At 35.4% G+C, this 17,472-nt stretch overlaps 1 protein-coding gene across 7 annotated transcripts in view; it reads left to right on the top strand.

The window, feature by feature from the left end:
- Positions 1-17,472, top strand: part of RALGAPA1 (Ral GTPase activating protein catalytic subunit alpha 1) — a 130,008-nt gene that overhangs the window by 64,097 nt on the left and 48,439 nt on the right. For all 7 annotated transcript variants that reach the window (XM_054276119.1, XM_054276117.1, XM_054276115.1 and 4 more), the window contains 7 exons: positions 300-408; positions 5,512-5,622; positions 6,574-6,642; positions 7,908-8,042; positions 8,786-8,969; positions 14,777-15,641; positions 17,044-17,115. In XM_054276119.1, the coding sequence (XP_054132094.1) occupies positions 300-408; positions 5,512-5,622; positions 6,574-6,642; positions 7,908-8,042; positions 8,786-8,969; positions 14,777-15,641; positions 17,044-17,115 (1,545 nt within the window). The remainder of the gene's footprint in view (positions 1-299; positions 409-5,511; positions 5,623-6,573; positions 6,643-7,907; positions 8,043-8,785; positions 8,970-14,776; positions 15,642-17,043; positions 17,116-17,472) is intronic.

Here is a 17,472-nt window from a genome sequence, read left to right as displayed (position 1 = left end):
GATAATATTTTTAATCAAAACACACATAGAAATGCAGGAGTTTTTGATGTCTTTTGGATTTTTCAATTGCTCAGATGGGTGCTTCCTCTGCCCTTTCCTCTGCCTTCACCAGCATACTTTGGATTTCTTGATAATTTTTAAATGTTTTACAGCACTAGAAAGGTTTTTGTACAGTTGTTTTGGAAATATTAAAAACATATTTGTTGTTATATGTCTTTATCAAAACTTAATGAATCATAAAAATTACACATTCCTGTAGAATGTTTCTCAACAACTTGTCCTCCAACATTGTTTTGCAGATGTGTTGCTCTTTGTAGCCTTGGAATTTGGATCTGTGAGGAGCTAGTCCATGAATCACATCATCCTCAGATCAAGGAAGCATTGAATGTGATATGTGTTTCTTTGAAGGTGAGAGAATTAAATTTTTACAATGTATATTGCCTTTATGTGTAAAGATACTTTGCATTTTCAAAGTCTTAATGACATTTTAGCATCTTTGCCTCGCAGTCTCATTTGCTGTCCTTACAAAAGAGAGAACTCAATTTAATGAGTGGATCTCTGAAATGTCAAAAGTTCTTTACCCTTCTTTAAGTTTGGAGAGAATGATGTGCTGGGAGGATAAGACAGTAGATCTTTATTCTTACAAAATCACTAGCCACTCTAACCTACCACATATTCTCACAACACTCTGTGCATATTCACTTCTGAGTTCAAGTCATTGAATCATGCAATACTGCTTTTTAGGCCTGGCTAGATATTTAGTGAGAAATGCAGAGTACTTATACCATATGCATGGAAGCACCAGAAATGTTTAATTTGCTGGGGCAGGATCCTTTTTTATGCTTATTCCAGGAGCTGCATATTTTTGCTTGATGAGTGCTACTGTTGCTTCTGTTTTCCTACTATTTTAAATCTTTTTGCATTTGTTCTTATTTTACTAATATTCTAATTATTCTATTCTATAGAATAATTAGAATATTAGTAAAAACCTTTTGTTTTTAAGCAGTTTTCAAATTTGCATGTTTCTGAGCAATACTTTCAGCTTTTAAAATGTTTTCCAGTTTATCTTCAGAACCATTCTATGTGCTTTTTGTTTGCATCAAAATTCTATGAATAGTCTTTCTTTATATACAGATTAATAAAAATGAAAATGTACACCTGTTACACATGACTTCTGTCGGATGTTAGGGATTATTATTTTCTTTTAAGCGATGAGAATCTGAAAAATATCTTAGCAGATCAGCTGCTCACATCCTGTGAAGCAGGATTTGAGTCTTTGTATAAGGTAGCTGCAGGCCTTTTAGTATTAGACTCTAAATTGCACTTTCCTGTTTTGCAAAATCGCATTCATTCTTTGCAGCTCCACTAATACCCTCTTCCAGTGTTTTCCCCTTGATTTTTAATAAAGCTTAACTTTTACATTTTATCAAGTTCCTGTGCAAGTTTGGTATAAGGCAAATGATGTTTTATCTTGCTGCTCCAATTTATCAATATTTGAACTATTTTTAATCCTGAAATTCATAGTAATTTATGTTCTTTTTCTCTGACGTATTTATTAAACCAATTATTTGTATCTCATTTATATTAAACATAAATTACTTTTTGAATGAGAAAACAAAGATCTTTATATTTCTACTTTGCTTTTCTTTGTGTTGGCAAAACCATCCAGTGTACATTGTCTTTTTTTTTCCAGTTCTGAGCAATGGTATACATTCACAATTGAGTTTAATAACAAAATGAAAAGTTCATTAATTTGTCATGGGAGAAATAAATTAGCTCTAATTTGTTACCTTAGCAATCTCCTGGCTACCAAGTAGTCAGAGGTTGGAACTCCCAGAATGGATTATTTTCTTATTTTAGGAGAAATGAATGGGTAGGGAGCTATAGGCCTAGTCCAACTTACTGATAAGTTCAATTGAACAAATAGTATTGAATAGAAATGTTAGCAGCAATTACATGCTTATTTTTGAAATACCAGAAGCATATTCAGAGCTGCAGTTCAGCAGCTGGCTTTGGATGTAGCTAGTGCTTCTGTGTGCAATACCACTCTGTCAACATTAACCTCTGCTGGAGCTTGAGCACAAAGGATCCTAACCAGCCATCCAGACCTATAATTTTATTTTGCTTCTCTCAAAAATGCTGCAGATACATTACAAAATTTTCTTGTATAAATCTACTAAATGAGTGCTAAACAATAGGTTATTTTCAAGTATGGACAAGGTTAAATTCCTCATTTAACATCCAGAAAGATGGGACCCTTACAAAAATTAACCTTATGGTAAGACCACCTTTCCAAGAAAAGCCCTGAGAGTTGGAAAACAGGAAAAGTGCCAGTTCACTGGTATCTTTTTTCCCCCTCATCGAGTGCGTTCTCAAAAATTATGTCCACAATTTATGCTACTAATTGTTATGCTTTATAACATGGGACATTTTCCAGAGACAAAGAATGGCAAGTGGAATGTTTATGGCATCATACAGGTGTTTCCATGGCCACTCTGAAGGTTCTTGTAAAAGAAGTCAAAACCAAATAACTGACTTGAAAGGACTGAATTGTTTCATTACCTGACATGTAGTCAGTGAGGCTGCTTGAGTTCAGGAAAATGTCTTTCCAGAACCCACAGCTCTCAGAACTGTCTGTTCTATGGTGCCTGAGTGTTTGTCCTGGTTTAAGCCCAGCTGGAAGTTGAGCACCATGCAGCCACTCGCTCAGTCTTTCTTCCCACCCACTGTAGTGCAATGGCAAGGAGAATCAAGACAAAACTTTTATGTTGAGATGACAACAGCTTAATAATCAAAAGCCAAGTAAAACAGTGCAATAATGGTAAATGATAGCAATGATAAGAGAAAGGAAAGAAAACCCAAGTGATGCACAATAATTTTCTCACCACCCGCTGACTGATATCCTTTTCCCAACCCCGACCAACCCCCTTTCCAGATAACTCCCCCAGTTTATGTACTGGGAATGATGTCCTACAGTGTGGAATATCCCTTTGGTCAGTTTGGATCACCCATCCCAGCCATGTTCCCACCCAGTTTCTTTTGCTGACCTTCTCACAGGTACAGCATGAGACAAGAGAAAAAAAAAAATCCTTGACTTTTGATAAACAGAATTTAGCAAAAAAACAAAACATTGGTGTGTTATCAACACCATTCTCATTCCGAATCCACAACACAGCACTGCAAGAGCTGCTGAGAGGAAATTAACTCGACCCTAGTGACAGCATTCTTTTGAAATGTGATATATTGACCATGCTAGGACAGCTCTCTGAAGCACATGAAAGATTTGATCTATTTCAGCCAACCCCCATATTCTTGATCAAGACTTCCTCCCTGATGCTTTTCCCATGAATAAAAAAAAATTGTGTGCAAGATTAGATTTTAAATTTATTCATATTCATTACTTTATACACTTTATCCTTTATGTGAAATTTATGTCTCTGCTTACTTTTGTTCCTTCATTAAATTAAAAAAAGAATTCTCTTCAACCAGAGAAAAAAAGAGGTTAACTGATTTGTGTAAACTAGCCAGTAATAATAAAAAATTACTCATTCGTCTTTATTTTAGAGCCTCTTTAGAAAAAGAACCATTAAAATGTAAGAAAGAAATGCTTTCTGTTTTGAAGTAGTGAATGGTCAGTTATTCAGTGACTCTGAAAAGTCTCCAGATTTTTTTCTCAGGTATTTTTTTCTTACTTTCAGTGGTCAGGATTTCTGTATTAAGCTACACCAGTTTGTGCACCCCATTTTTCTTCTCCAGTGATTTTGGGGTTTTCTTGCAAGCTTGTTAGGATGTTTTGAGCAATCTGGATTTGATCTCAAGTTCTGTAATCAAATTGTCATGCTTTCAGTTTGGTTTTTTGGGGGTTTTTTTGTTGGTGTTTTTTTGCTTTTGGTTTTTTTTTTTTTGGTTGCCACTCAAGCTTGAGTGTTAGAATCTGTACCCTGCTCTTACCGAGCATTTCACAGCATAGAGAGAGGCTGTCTCATGAGGGATAAAAACGTAGTGATAGTCTTGTCATAAAGTTTGTGAAGATTTGGAGATGTGAGATGTTTACTCTTTTGAGATAGAAGTCAACAATAACATGAAAGTGAGAAACAGGGAAAGTCAGAACAAGAATTAACTATCCATTGTGTACTCAGGTTTCCACCTCCCTGGATGACTTGCAAGAGCCATTCATACTTTTTCCTTTTTCTTACATAGATAACACAAATAAAAATGGTAATTAAAGCTTTGTACTCCAGATTTTTCCTTGTGCTTGTACCATTTCTTTTCAAGATTTTAAATGTAAAAATTGATAGCTCTGCTTTGATAAGAAGTACTGACCCAGAACAGAGTCTTCTTCCAGTGTTATTTCAGTTTAAGTTTTTTGCCATTCAATACTTTTATTCTAAAATCTTTATTTTCTACTCAGGCTTCATTATCCAGGCATTTCAGCTTTCTTAAAGCTTTGGGTTTTTTAAGTTTTGTGAGATACACCCCTCCCTGAAGGGTTAATAGAAGTGGTCTGAGTAAGAAAAAGGCCTGTGAAGCCAAGAAATTACATCTAAGTGTTTTTACAGCATAATTGCCCTTTTCTGAGTGCAGAAGCAGAGAGCCATCTTGCAGCATATACCTGTGACAGCTTCACTGCTGAATGTAGTGAGATTGAAACAAGTAAAATATGTTCTTACTAATGCAGGAATTCACTTGTAATATTAACTTTGTCCTTGCCATTTGCTGCACACCTTAATGTTTTAAAGCAAGTGCAGTGAAGGTAAGAAACTCAATTACACGTCTTGTGCGTCAACAGTTTAGGGAAACACGTCTCTTAATTTCTGTTTTCCCACTTAGGAATGTAGAACAGGGTGTGCATCCTTCCTAAGAGTGGGAATTACTGTACAAGTGTGTTCCCTTCTGCTTTGACCAGCTCAGTAACTGTGGAAGGCAGGCTGCAGAGCAGCAGCCTTCTCCTGCCTTAAAAAGAAGAGCAGAGCTAAGCACAGAAGCCAGGGTGAATCCATTTCCATTCCAACATGTGCTGGGCACTGCAGTCACTGGCAGAGAGCAGAACAGTTCCGCTCATGTTTAGTACTACAGGCTGTGGTTTGGGCATGTGGCTCATCACCTGCCTTGATTCTCAGCAAAGACCTCTGATTTCAGAATTGGATCCTTGGGAGGGCTTTGCAGTGATTCATTAATATTAATAATAATTAAGATAATAAGAAATCATTTCTTTCTTCCTGGCTTCATGATATTCTACTATTCGAGTTAGGAGATACCTCTCCCTTTCCTGGTGTGCATCTAACTGCATGTCTGCCCCAAAACTTTGATGTTAGCTGCTAACATTCATTTATGAATATAAAATAGTTATTTTTGAGTTTTGTAAAATTTAATTTTGTTCCTCTGGTAAATAGATACTTAAGGAGCTGTATGTATAAAACTACCAGTGAAATTTGTGACCACCCTACCACCTAATGTACTCTTACATGAAACCATTTTGTCATTGTTACTGTGCTGTGTTCTCTTTGCCAGTTTCCAAATAAAACAGTAGCCCAAGTTGCCTGCAGTATGCTGAACATGCTGATACATTATGTACATAGGCTTCAACTATATCAAGCTGATTCACCATTAAGAATAATACTAGTAAGTAATTATTTTTAATTGAAATTTTCAATTATTTTAAATTAATCACTACAATGTACTGCCCTAAAGTTAAACACTTGAATATTGACAATTATGTTTTGCAAAATATTGAATTAGTATAAACATAATCTTACTTAACACTAACAGTAAGGAATTGGGAATTGCAACACACATAACTTCCTGACTCCAGTATAGACATGTAATGTGTCTATATCATGCCTGTTTTTTCTCAGAGAAAAAGTGTCATGAAAATGTTGTCAGTAAAGTACAATTTTTTTCTTAATACTAGATATCTTCAAGCATGTTTATTGAAGTTCAGGAAGAAAATGATTGCTTAAAATATGGTTCTTCAACTTTATTTTGTATATCCATGAAAGAGTTTCAGTATAAAACAAAAATAATATTTTGAATATGCTTCCTGTAACAAGGAGGTAGACTATGTCCTCCGTGAGTCTGAGCCACAGAGGGCACCCAGGTTCTTTTCCTGTGAAAGCTTCTTAAGAGATACAGCAAGCATTTCTGTGCTCCTCCGGAGACATATTTTTGATCAAATAGAGACAGGGTGTCTGCAAATTCTAGTAGTTCTAAGAAACAATGTAGCTCAGATAGTACCATACACAAACCAGCACCAGATTTCTTCCCACATCCTACAAGTGTGTTGAGTCATGTTCTTTTTATGGCTGAATATTTGAGGTAGCTGTGTAATTTCATTGTCCTTAATGCACCTACGTCAGTCAAACAGAACATACTCCTTCAATGTGTTCTGCAAAACTCAATAAAAAGTGTTTTTATTTTAAAAAATTGTCAAGGAATATTGTAACTTGTCTCAAAATAATTGTAATAGAATTTAATCGTGAATCCAGTATCATGTTAGAGTTACCTGCTTAAAAAATTATTTTAAACTTAAATATTTAAGTTGTATTTTAAAAGAAATATGCTAAATTTCCCCAGATTCTGATAGCAACTATTACACATCTGCTACCCAGTACAGAAGCTTCCTCTTATGAGCAGGACAAGAGAGTAAGTATTTTTCATTTCTAGTACTTTCTGCCTCCTGAAAGCTGTGTCTCTTCTGAATTAGTTTTGCTGTGGGCCTATTAGGTCATTTAAATTTGGGCCTTTTGGTGCAGTTTGTTTCTGACAGCTCCATCCTTCTGGGCTACCATTCCCACAAGGAGCTGGAGTTCATCTGTTGTTCATTTTGGTTTTCAGAGCTCTGTTTCATCTTCTGTCTCTGTTTGCAAGAAGTCGGGGCTGTTATAGTCTACACTCATATGCCAAGCTACCCACTTTTCCACTTGAGGATGGTTTCCATAATTGACCAAGTTTTCCCATGAACTACTGTCAATTGTACATGAAATATCAAATAAAAATTGTCTTACCCATTTTGACAAATGTAGTCCTAATGGGTTTCAAAAAAATTGGTTAAAAATAGAAAGACTCAGTACCCTTCATTATTAGGTTTATTATACTTTTGAAGGACAAACTTGGAATGCATTATGTGAAACTAGTAAATTGGGTAAATAGATTTTTTTTAAAAACTTCTATTTACCTTGAGAAATATTTGAGAGAATCTTGCAGATATTTATCTGAATTGTCTTCTCTTCGACAACTGAGTTTTAAAAATCAAAAACTTTTATTTGGTCTGTAAGTTATTGATGATTTGGTGTGGATTTGTGTCTTAATCTAATTCTGTTCCAGAGTCTTTCAAAACATCCCAAGAGGGAGTTGATTCTTTTTTCTAACTGAGTAACCTACAGTACAGGAAGCAGTTGGATTTCTTTCAGATGATAAAATATGATATGGTGCTGCATAACATTATTGATATGTTATAAATGACATTATGTGTTATTTATAAAGCACTAAATACAGGGGAATTGGTTCCATTTTGTGTAATCCTTGATTCACTTTACTGTGAAATATATGTGCAAAATGGCACATCAGCCTTGATTTGGACCTGTGTTATCTGTCCTTTTAAAAACAACAGCCTACAAATCAATTTTGAAAACTGTGGGTATCCTCCTAAGTATAGTATCTGCTCACAGTCATGCCCTCATGAGAAACTGTTGAATGGATGGCCTTTGTTAAATACCTCTGTAGTCAGTTTTTACTGATGCCATAGTTTTTGAAGATTCAGTGGTTAACAAGTGGGACCTGCCAATGCTGCAGAAGGTTGACTTTACTGAATTGAAAAAAAAGGCAAAACAGAGAAGTAAAATAAAGGGATAAATATGAAATAGCAGGTGCTGGCTTAATTGATTTGTAATGGAAAGTGTTTTTTCCAGTTGGTGGTTTCTTTACTTCTGTGCTTATTGGATTGGATAATGGCCTTGCCATTGAAGACTTTGCTGCAGCCTCTTCATACTACAGGAGCAGAAAATGATAAGACTGAAAGATCTGTTCTTAATTGTATATATAAGGTACATGTTTCTTTGCTCACTTATTAAGAATTTCTATGTATGAAGGTAGTGTCAGTTTCCATGGAAATGAAGGCAAACGTTTTCTGTAAGCTGACCTCCATTCTTCTCCTGAAATATAGACTGCTGGCTCAGTGGTTGTATGTTTCACAGCATCAGCTTGACCTTTGGTATATTTGGAATAGTAGATTTTGATTTACATTTTGGATGGTTAACCAAGCCTTTTTTTTGTATGTCATATAGATTGCAGATGCTTGTATTGTAGAATATTAACTGTACATTTAATACAAAAGGATGTAATTTTTATATATCAAGCAGTTTCATTTAGCAATGAGAAAAGCAAAAGCACTTTTGCTTTTGTTAGACAGTAAGTTACAATTACTGTCTTTAGGAGCTCAGGAGAAAGGGGTTTTTATCCTTTTTGCAAGGGAAGGGGATTAAAACCTCTAGCAGCTTAGACCTAGCATATGTAATTAAAGAAGATAGGAGATCTAAAAATAAAGGTAGCTTAATGATTGTTTTGTGAGTTTTGTTTCATTATTGTTAAATTCCACTTTGGTGGTAATAATTTTCTTTGCAGACCAGAGCTTTTTTCTGTAAACATTAAGCATTTAAAATTTTCCAATGTTTCATCATGCCTGCCTTCTAACAAATAGATTCTTGAAATGCAAATAAAAATAAACTTCATTTCTTATAAAACTATAAATTTCAGTAGTTAATGTAATGAAATTCTGGTTTCTTTCTAGGTTCTGCATGGATGTGTCTATGGGTCTCAGTGTTTTAGCAACCCAAAATATTTTCCCCTAAGCCTTTCTGACCTGGCATGTATGGATTATGATCCTTTTATGCATTTAGAGAGCTTAAAGGAACCAGAACCACTGCATTCTCCAGACTCTGAGAGGTCTTCTAAACTTCAGCCAGTCACTGAAGGTTTGTCTAATTGCCTAAATACATTTTCTTTAAAAAAAATTTGTCTGGGTTTTCAGTATTTAAGTGTTGGTCTACAGCACAGGTTTTCAGCTATATGTAGACACTAGGTAAGAACCATTAGTATGGAATGAGCAAATGTAATTTTTGAGCAATTACCATTTGATTAACTGAAATAAGTATGTTCTGAACAGCACCAAGATCGATAGGATATGGATTCTTCTGTTCTCTGTGTATCAGCAGAAGTGTTAAGTTCTGCAACATGGATGAATGTTGCTTTTCATTTTACCTTCAGTAAATTAATTTGATTTTTCCTTATTTTGCTCCTTTTTCTAGAAGAATTTTGGATTTTTGTTCCTGTTTGACATTGCAGTATTGAATGTTTTCCATGATTTTTTTTAGCCTATCGTAATTTTTTATTGATCTCTTTTTGCACAGCTTAAAACCACAGATTTTTTTAAAAAGAGAGAAATTTTCTCTCATCTGGTTAGAACCTTAGGAGACATGGGAATTAGCATTTTCTTCATAATTCAGAAATAAAGAATCAAGAATCTAGAGGACTATCATGTATTATGCAGTGTATCTAGTAAATATCAAATGGTTACATAGGGAAGAAAATTGAAAAAGATGAGATTAAGATACGAGCAACTCTGTGTAGTGCTATTCTGCCTCTATATTAAGTTGTTCCATTTAGGCTTTTTTAAGGGTATTAAGAACCAGATAAATGCAGCAGTTCTTTGTAGCAGCTGTGTGCTAACAGCAGGTGATTTTGTGGTCTGTAGTGACTACGTGCTGTTTTTTATGTAGAGAAAATGGCTAATCATTGTGCCCTTGTCTAAGGCATGCTTCATCATCCTCAAGTACTTTTTTGGCCAAAGAATTCTAAACATAGAGCTGTCCCCTAATAAGCTCAGTATTGGATTGAACAAGACTGATCTGAGAACTACTGGCAGGAGGAGCTGTAATTATTAAATTTACTGAAGAATGAAGCAAGGTACTATAGTTGGCTTTTCGTCAAATGGCTGTGGCCTTATTAGTAAAAAGTAATCATCTGCAGGGTCAGAATGAAAGAGGCTTCCAAGGATTCATTCTGTCCTAATTACAGTCTCACCTATACATATTATGTAAAGCTAATATTTAAAGCATTTGCCAAAATTTACTTCCACTGCATGTTCTATTACAGTGTAGTGAATTGTAGTAGCTTTTTATGCCTGGCATCTTTTGTGTTCCGTAATAATCTGTAATTATGGGTTAGAAGCAAATGCTGTGTGGCTTTTTTAATTTGACAATCTGAAAAGACAACCCTGAATAGATTTCTCTTTAAATGAATACAGTTGCACAAAGCCTTAGCATCAATATCTTCATTTTGCATTTCCAACCATGATCTTTTCTTTTATGATTTCTTGTTAAATTTCTTAATAAAAGTAATTTCAGATGTTCCTTTTATCTCTCCAGATAAATTAAGTTTCAGGGCTCTGGAATTGTAAGTTAGACTGTGAAATTTAATTGGCAGACCTACAGCATTATAATGCAACCCTGGTTCTGCAACCTTGGCACTTCTAGTCCCCATTGCCAGGCAGAGAATAAAATTGGCAGTGCTTGACCGGTTGCACAGCATCTGTTCTCCCTGGCATTGTTGGAGGAGTGAGAGGAGTAAAACTAGTGGGTAACAACCAGCCTGGGTCTCTGTCAAGACCAAGGGTCAATTAGTACAAGCTAGCAGCAGAACAGAATGCCAATGGGTCAGCATCTTTTAGCAGAGTAAAAGGGCTATCATAGTACCTTTCTTGAAGGAATGGAAATGAGCAGGGCAGAAGTTACATGGAATTCCGAGAAGTTCTACAAAAACAGGGTAGGAATTGTGAAACTCTTTCCTTAGGCCACAGGCAAAGCTGCAAGTGCTGAAATGACAGAATTCTTAAGACAGGGTGCTTTAATGGATGTGATTGACTTACCCTGTTATGCCTCCATTGTTCAAGGTCAGATCCATCTCAAGTTTTGTGAATACTTAGCCACAGCATAATCTGTTAGAGGTAGTTGTGATTGGAAGGTTCTAGTAACCTTACACAGATACAGTGGTCTACCCGTTATTTATTTGATTGATTTTTACCCCATTATTCATATTTCTCCAAACATATGTTAAAATCTTTGCATAGATTGATCTTTTTTTTCTAATATTTTTAAATTTCTAATGAAAAAGCCTTCCCTGCCTGATGTCTAGTCTTAGCTTTTGTTTAAAAAGTAGAAATATAAAGTATTTTTCATATAAGGCTTTGCTGTTTGCCATTTTACTGAAAGGACACAAAATGCACACTTTAAAAAAATACTTGGTATATAGTGCATCTGGATTTGTGATGCAACAGTTTGTGTTTTGTGAGGAATATTTTAGAGATGGGCTCTCTGTTACTGCATATCTGTATAGCTGAAGTTAACAATTAGAAAGGAATGAGACTTGCTTAAACTAAGGTAAAATACAGGAAATTAAGCTAAGAGGGACACTCTTAGGCTCCCTCTAAATATAATGAAAGAAAAATGTTTTTAGAGAGTGATTCATCCCATTGAATTTGAGATTAATCAGTCTGTACAGGTCATCATTCTTGACACATCTAAAATTATAAGGAGAGTTAAATTCCCCCTTCAGTCATTGTTTTTTACTTCTACTACATAACCATAGTTGCTTAAAACTATTCAGCCAAAGTTGAATTAAAAAGTTAATAGCACACCTTAAGGAATCCTTCATTCATGCTACAGATACAAATTAGTAGTGGTGGACCTTCAGCCTTTCCACAAAAGAGGTAATTTCAGGACTGAGAAAAATAAATAGTATAACATTTCTTGTAAAGTACCCAATGATCATGAACATATTTAAATTACATTGCCCAAGCCAGAGGCAGTACCATTGTGAAGAAAGCAGCAATGTGTTCTCTCAGGAAGACAGGTCAACAAAGCAGTGAGCTGGCTGCCTTAATGTGTAAAGATATGGCTTAGTTTGTAGAATTGGTGGTAAAGCTGTGATGGCTTGCATTATTACATATTTTCATTTGCCCTCCAGAAAAAAAGAACATGATTTAGATACTCATTTTAAGGTTTTAATATATTGAATGTTCAGTTATTCCTGATTGAAGAGATGTGCTTCTAGGAATATATTAAGTTGCAAAATTAATTTAAAATTTTCATATTATCAAAATGCATTACTAGGCTTGGGATTTTTTCCTTTTTTTATTCCTGGGGAAGCCATCATCAAAATCAGGTTTTCTGTGGGGCAAAAATGTTTCAAGATTACTTTATTTTATTTCAACATAACAGGTTGCATCTTACAGTCTACTTTTCAGTATACTTCTCTTGATACTTCTAATTAAAGCTTTCTGTGTCATTTTTAGATCAGCAGCATTGTATTCTGAGAGAAGACTTAGATGTAGTGTTCAAATTTTATTAAAGAAACAATGACAGATCTATGATTTTAATTCAAGTGCAAAGTTTTCAGGGCAAGGCTGTATTAGGACTGAGGATGGATCTTTCAAATTTAAATTAATTGTTCCCCTCTTTGTCTCACTGTGTCACCTTTCCTTTCCCATGTGTCCTTTAGGCTCCTAAGACACACACAGAGGCACAAAACAACCGTGGTCAGTTTGAGATCTTCAGGGTTTGGCACACAACAGTAACAATAATAACATATGCTAGAAGGTCCTTATTTCTTCAGGTTTCTCAGCAGAACTTAACAGGAGGCATTTAACCTTTATAGAGTGGGACTTCAGGTATCTGGAAAGCCTGTGTGTCTCTGCTCCTGGGAACCAGAGCAAAGTATTACCTTATTTATCTCTGCAGTGGCAAGTGCTAAATACTTGGTATAAATATCCTGATAAAGATGGGCCACCCTCTGCATTGTCCAGGTGCTAGTCAATAATGTGCTGGTAAATGATTCTCCAAGCACCCAGCTTATTTTCTCTTTGTTTTTTATAAAATCTGCTTCCAGTTCCTTCTTATGTTTCAGCAGATGGCACTATAACTTAATTTCCTTGTATGCTGCCAGTATCTGGACACATAATTCAGCATAACTGAATGTTTTTGTATTTGTAAATTTTAAACCTCAAGAACGCTATACATGATAAAAATATCTCTAATTTACTTGTATTAATTCTCAAGGCATTAATTTTTTAAAATACTTGAGTAGATATGAGTTTTTGAATTGTATAAATGTTATATTGATTTTGCCAGCTATTAACTGGATGAAACGTTTCCCTATTTGCAGTTCAGATGGAGTGCTTCCTAAAGAAAGAGAATAGCCAGAATCCCAGACATCTCCTACATGCTGTACCCAAACCTTTTGAGGAAAAAAAAAAAGGCAAATACATACTACCTGTTTATTTTTGCAGTTGCTGAATGCATCCATCTTCAGAAACTGAAGATCTGTAATGTCAGTACCCATGACAAATTTGCCTTTATTTTTCCAGTTAAATCAATTAAGACTTCTGAAACTGAGAAATTTGTTTATTAAACATTAGGTTTTGCAGCTTATGAATATCCAACATAAAGGGAGATGAATTCATTGTATTTTACTTCTATGCCCAAGAGGTTCCATATTCTCAGTAAATACTGAATGAAAAAGTAACATCATTCAGAAAATTCTGGTTTGATGGATTTTGGTGAGAAAGAAGATGGGAAGCGTTAGCAGCAGTTTTCAATGTTCAGTGTAATTTAAAATACATTATATAATCCTGAGGAGTACAGATTTTTAATCTTCCCTTTGTAAATCCCAAATTAAGGGCATCCATGCCCAGTTACAAGAGAAGGGATACAGAAAACAAGTACTTTGCCATTTTGATCTTGTTCCCTCTTCCACCAGTTTTATTCTGCAGTGTAATATTTTTGTGTATAGGTTCTTCAGTGGGTCCCCTGAACCAGTTGATGGTTCTCTGCCTGAAAGAGTCACTTGGTCCAGCTCATGTGTTCACGTAGAGTATTGACTTGATAAGAATTATTTAGTAACAATATAGTACTGTGTTAGCGGGGTGTGATATAAACATTAAAAATACCTTTTTTAAAATTTAGATGACATAACATGCAAGTGGAAGGGCATGCAGCAAAGGAGGTAGCAAAAACCATGTTGAAATACCAGTGCATGTAATAGGATGAATTTCACATAAGATGGGCACAATTAACTTTTCTTTCTCCCTCCCAAGATTTTCTAACCTGAAACTTCTTAAAATGCAGTTGTGGCATGAGATTTCATTTTTAAAAATTTTGATAATGTTAGATCATGTTCAATATAGACAGCCTGGTCTTTGATTTTGTACTTAAAATTATCCAGTGCTATTCTCAAGCTGACCTACAGCTATATGCTCCCCAGGGAAATTAAGATGGATTAGACCTTTTGTGCATCTATCTTCCTTTGTATTTCTCAGTGTAATGATGTGTATAAATATAAAAATACACTGCAGTTGGAATGGACATCTTGCAGCACAGTTATGATCTCTACTTCAATAGCAATTCAAGATTTATTTTCACTAGATAAGAAATCATGTATTTTAGAAGAACAGTGCTGATAACAAAGGTATGGCAAAGGAAGTGTAATCTGTAGACATAGACATGGCTGTAAAATAATGGAGATGCTTCTTTAACTGTTTTAGGATTTTTCATGCTGTTTATATACAAGAGCAATGGTGACCAACATACATATTTTTCTGTTACTGAGCTGCGTGCATCCTCAGCTTGCAGGGCTCATTCTCTCAGGAAGAGACCAAAAGAAACACATAAATCTCAGTGTTGTTTTTTGAACTCCTCTTTTAAAACCTGTGCTCTTTCTCTTGCAGTGAAAACTCACATGCAACAAGGGTTAATTTCTGTGGCTGCTCGTACTGTGATAACACATCTAGTCAACCACTTGGGCCACTATCCTATGAGTGGAGGTCCTGCCATGCTGACCAGTCAAGTGTGTGAAAACAATGACAATCCATACAGTGAAAGTCCCGAGCTTTCTCCTGAGCTTTTTGAGAACCCAAATCTTCAATTCTTTGTATTAAACAATACTTCCCTGGTGTCTTGCATACAAATCCAAGCAGAAGACGACATGCCTGGGGGAGGACTGTCTGCTGGACTTGCATCAGCTAATTCAAATGTTAGAATTATAGTGCGTGATCTGTCTGGCAAATATTCGTGGGATTCGGCCATTTTGTATGGACCATCATCTTTATGTGGATCTTCACAACAAACATCTTTTGCACTTTCATTATCTCAGCAAGATAAACCAGAAGATGCTCTTTCATCTTTTGAGCATGTGGAGGATGTATCTGCAAGAGATGGAATTACACTCCAAGTTAAAAGGAAATTTAGAGACACTGTACCAACATGGGATACAATTAGGGACGAAGAAGATGCTCTTGATGAGCTGCTGCAGTATTTAGGTGTTACAAGCCCTGAATGCTTACAGAGAACTGGTGTTTCACTCAACATCCCTGCTCCTCAACCAGTCTGCATCTCAGAAAAGCAGGAGAACGATGTCATCAATGCAATTCTGAAACAGCACACAGAAGAGAGAGAGTTCGTTGAAAAGCATTTCAATGATGTAAATATGAGGGCTATGGAGCAGGACGAGCCAACCTCACAAAAGCCACAGTCAGCATTTTACTACTGTAGATTACTTCTCAGTATACTAGGAATGAATTCATGGGATAAAAGGTAAAACTACTCGTATTTTAAGAACTTTTTTTAAGGAACTGTGCTGTTCTTACCTTCATAATAGAGTTTGTTAAGCCAAAAATATTACAGGCCAGCTAGCAAAAGAGAGGGGATGTGCATCTAAGACCTAAATGGCAGCTTTCTTCTGCTTTTCAGCCTGTCATTTAGAGAGACAGAAAGGAGGTATCTGTTGTGTTTATTGTGATTCATAGTCTTTCCTTAGAAAGTGTTGTAAGTCAAATTGAAGGCATCTTGTATTCTCTTTGCTTCCCATGTATGTTGCTGCAAAAATCATTGCCTTTCAATGTCAGAATAATATTCAGAAAGTGTCATATTCTCAGCTATTGTGTCGCTGGACAGTGTCCTGCTGCTTTGTCTGCTAAAAGCATGCTTGCATGCAGCCTCAAAGCCTTGCATGTGTATTAGCTAATGAGAAAGATGTGTCCCCTACTATTTATTTCAACACTGGCTGTGCTTGAGTACTGTTTGAATATTGTTTAGAACAGGAGAGAACCATGTTCAATTACAGAAGTAATGTCTCTTAACATTATTATTTTTGTGTGGGTGTGGTTAAGTGCATGTCTGCATATACATGGGGGTATGTACAAATATTACAAATATTAGTGTCCTAGAATTTATGGGTCTTTCTGAAATCTTCTTCTGCCAGTGCTTTCAAATTTCATATTAGAATCATTGATGTATTTTCCTACTATGAAGGGAAATGGATATTCAGTAGAACAAAAATAATCTGTGTCACTGAGGTAGCACTGGAATCAGACAAAATGTTGGTATTACAGCCCTTCTTATTTGGGTCTTTAATTCCTCAAGGCAGTCTGGTTTTGAACAGGACTGCTCTTAATTCCACAGTGTTTTGTGGGAAACATCTTAAGCACAGTTGAAAAGACATGAAAACTGCCTTTCTTTCTCTAACATATTGGTTTCGTTTTTTGTTTAAATTGTTGCAGCTGGCTGGGTGATTACTGAGCTAAATTCTGCTCTGCAGTTCAGGGTAGCAAAAGTTCTGTGTTGAATGCACCCACTCCTTACAACAGTAGACTAATGGGAGTGTCTTTTGTCAGTAAACATGTATTTTATGGTTCTTCTGTAGAGAAGAAATGGGTCACACAGTCAGATTCAAGGGGTTGACAGAAGAAAGTAGAAAGAAATAAAGGTTATACTCAGGGTTGTAATGAATGTAGAAGATTTGCTGGAGTAAGAAAAATTGCTTGTATATTTTTTTAAGATGTCTTGATTTTCATATGTTAAGAAAGGACTGTTGAAAAGGCAGAAGCATTTGTTGACTGTTCCTGAGTTGACCTGGATATGTTGTTGTACCATTGTTGTACTGTTCTGTATCCGTCAGTGAAGAGGTAATAAAAGAGTTACAAATTTCTCTATTTAGAAGGAGCTTTCATCTCCTGAAGAAAAATGAGAAGTTACTTCGAGAACTCAGAAATTTGGACTCAAGACAATGGTAAATTCTTTTAATGACTGCCTACTTACTTGTTCTAAGTGTGCTTTTACTCAAATGGCTCTAATTGCATAGATGTGAGAGTTGAGCTAATTTTTTTAATAGATTTTTAAATTATTAATGTATTTTGCATAGTACTGTAGTTTTTTCTGTTATACTGAAGTTGCATCAATTTTATTTGTAGGGTCAAATTCTGCACGTAAAATATCATGAGATAAACAAATTTCAAAACACCTTATAAGCATTTGTGTATGCATAACATTTAAATCTTTTAAAACTTTGATATATCAAAGCCTTCTCATTTAAACTTTTGGTTGATTGTTTAGCTGTTTCAAATGGTCCCAGTATTTGAAGGCACGG

This window comes from Melozone crissalis, unplaced genomic scaffold (assembly GCF_028551555.1).
Source record: "Melozone crissalis strain CALT ecotype California unplaced genomic scaffold, PUWL_Pcris_2 ptg000018l_1, whole genome shotgun sequence".
Taxonomy (NCBI): domain Eukaryota; kingdom Metazoa; phylum Chordata; class Aves; order Passeriformes; family Passerellidae; genus Melozone; species Melozone crissalis.
This window is presented reverse-complemented; position numbering and strand designations above follow the sequence as displayed.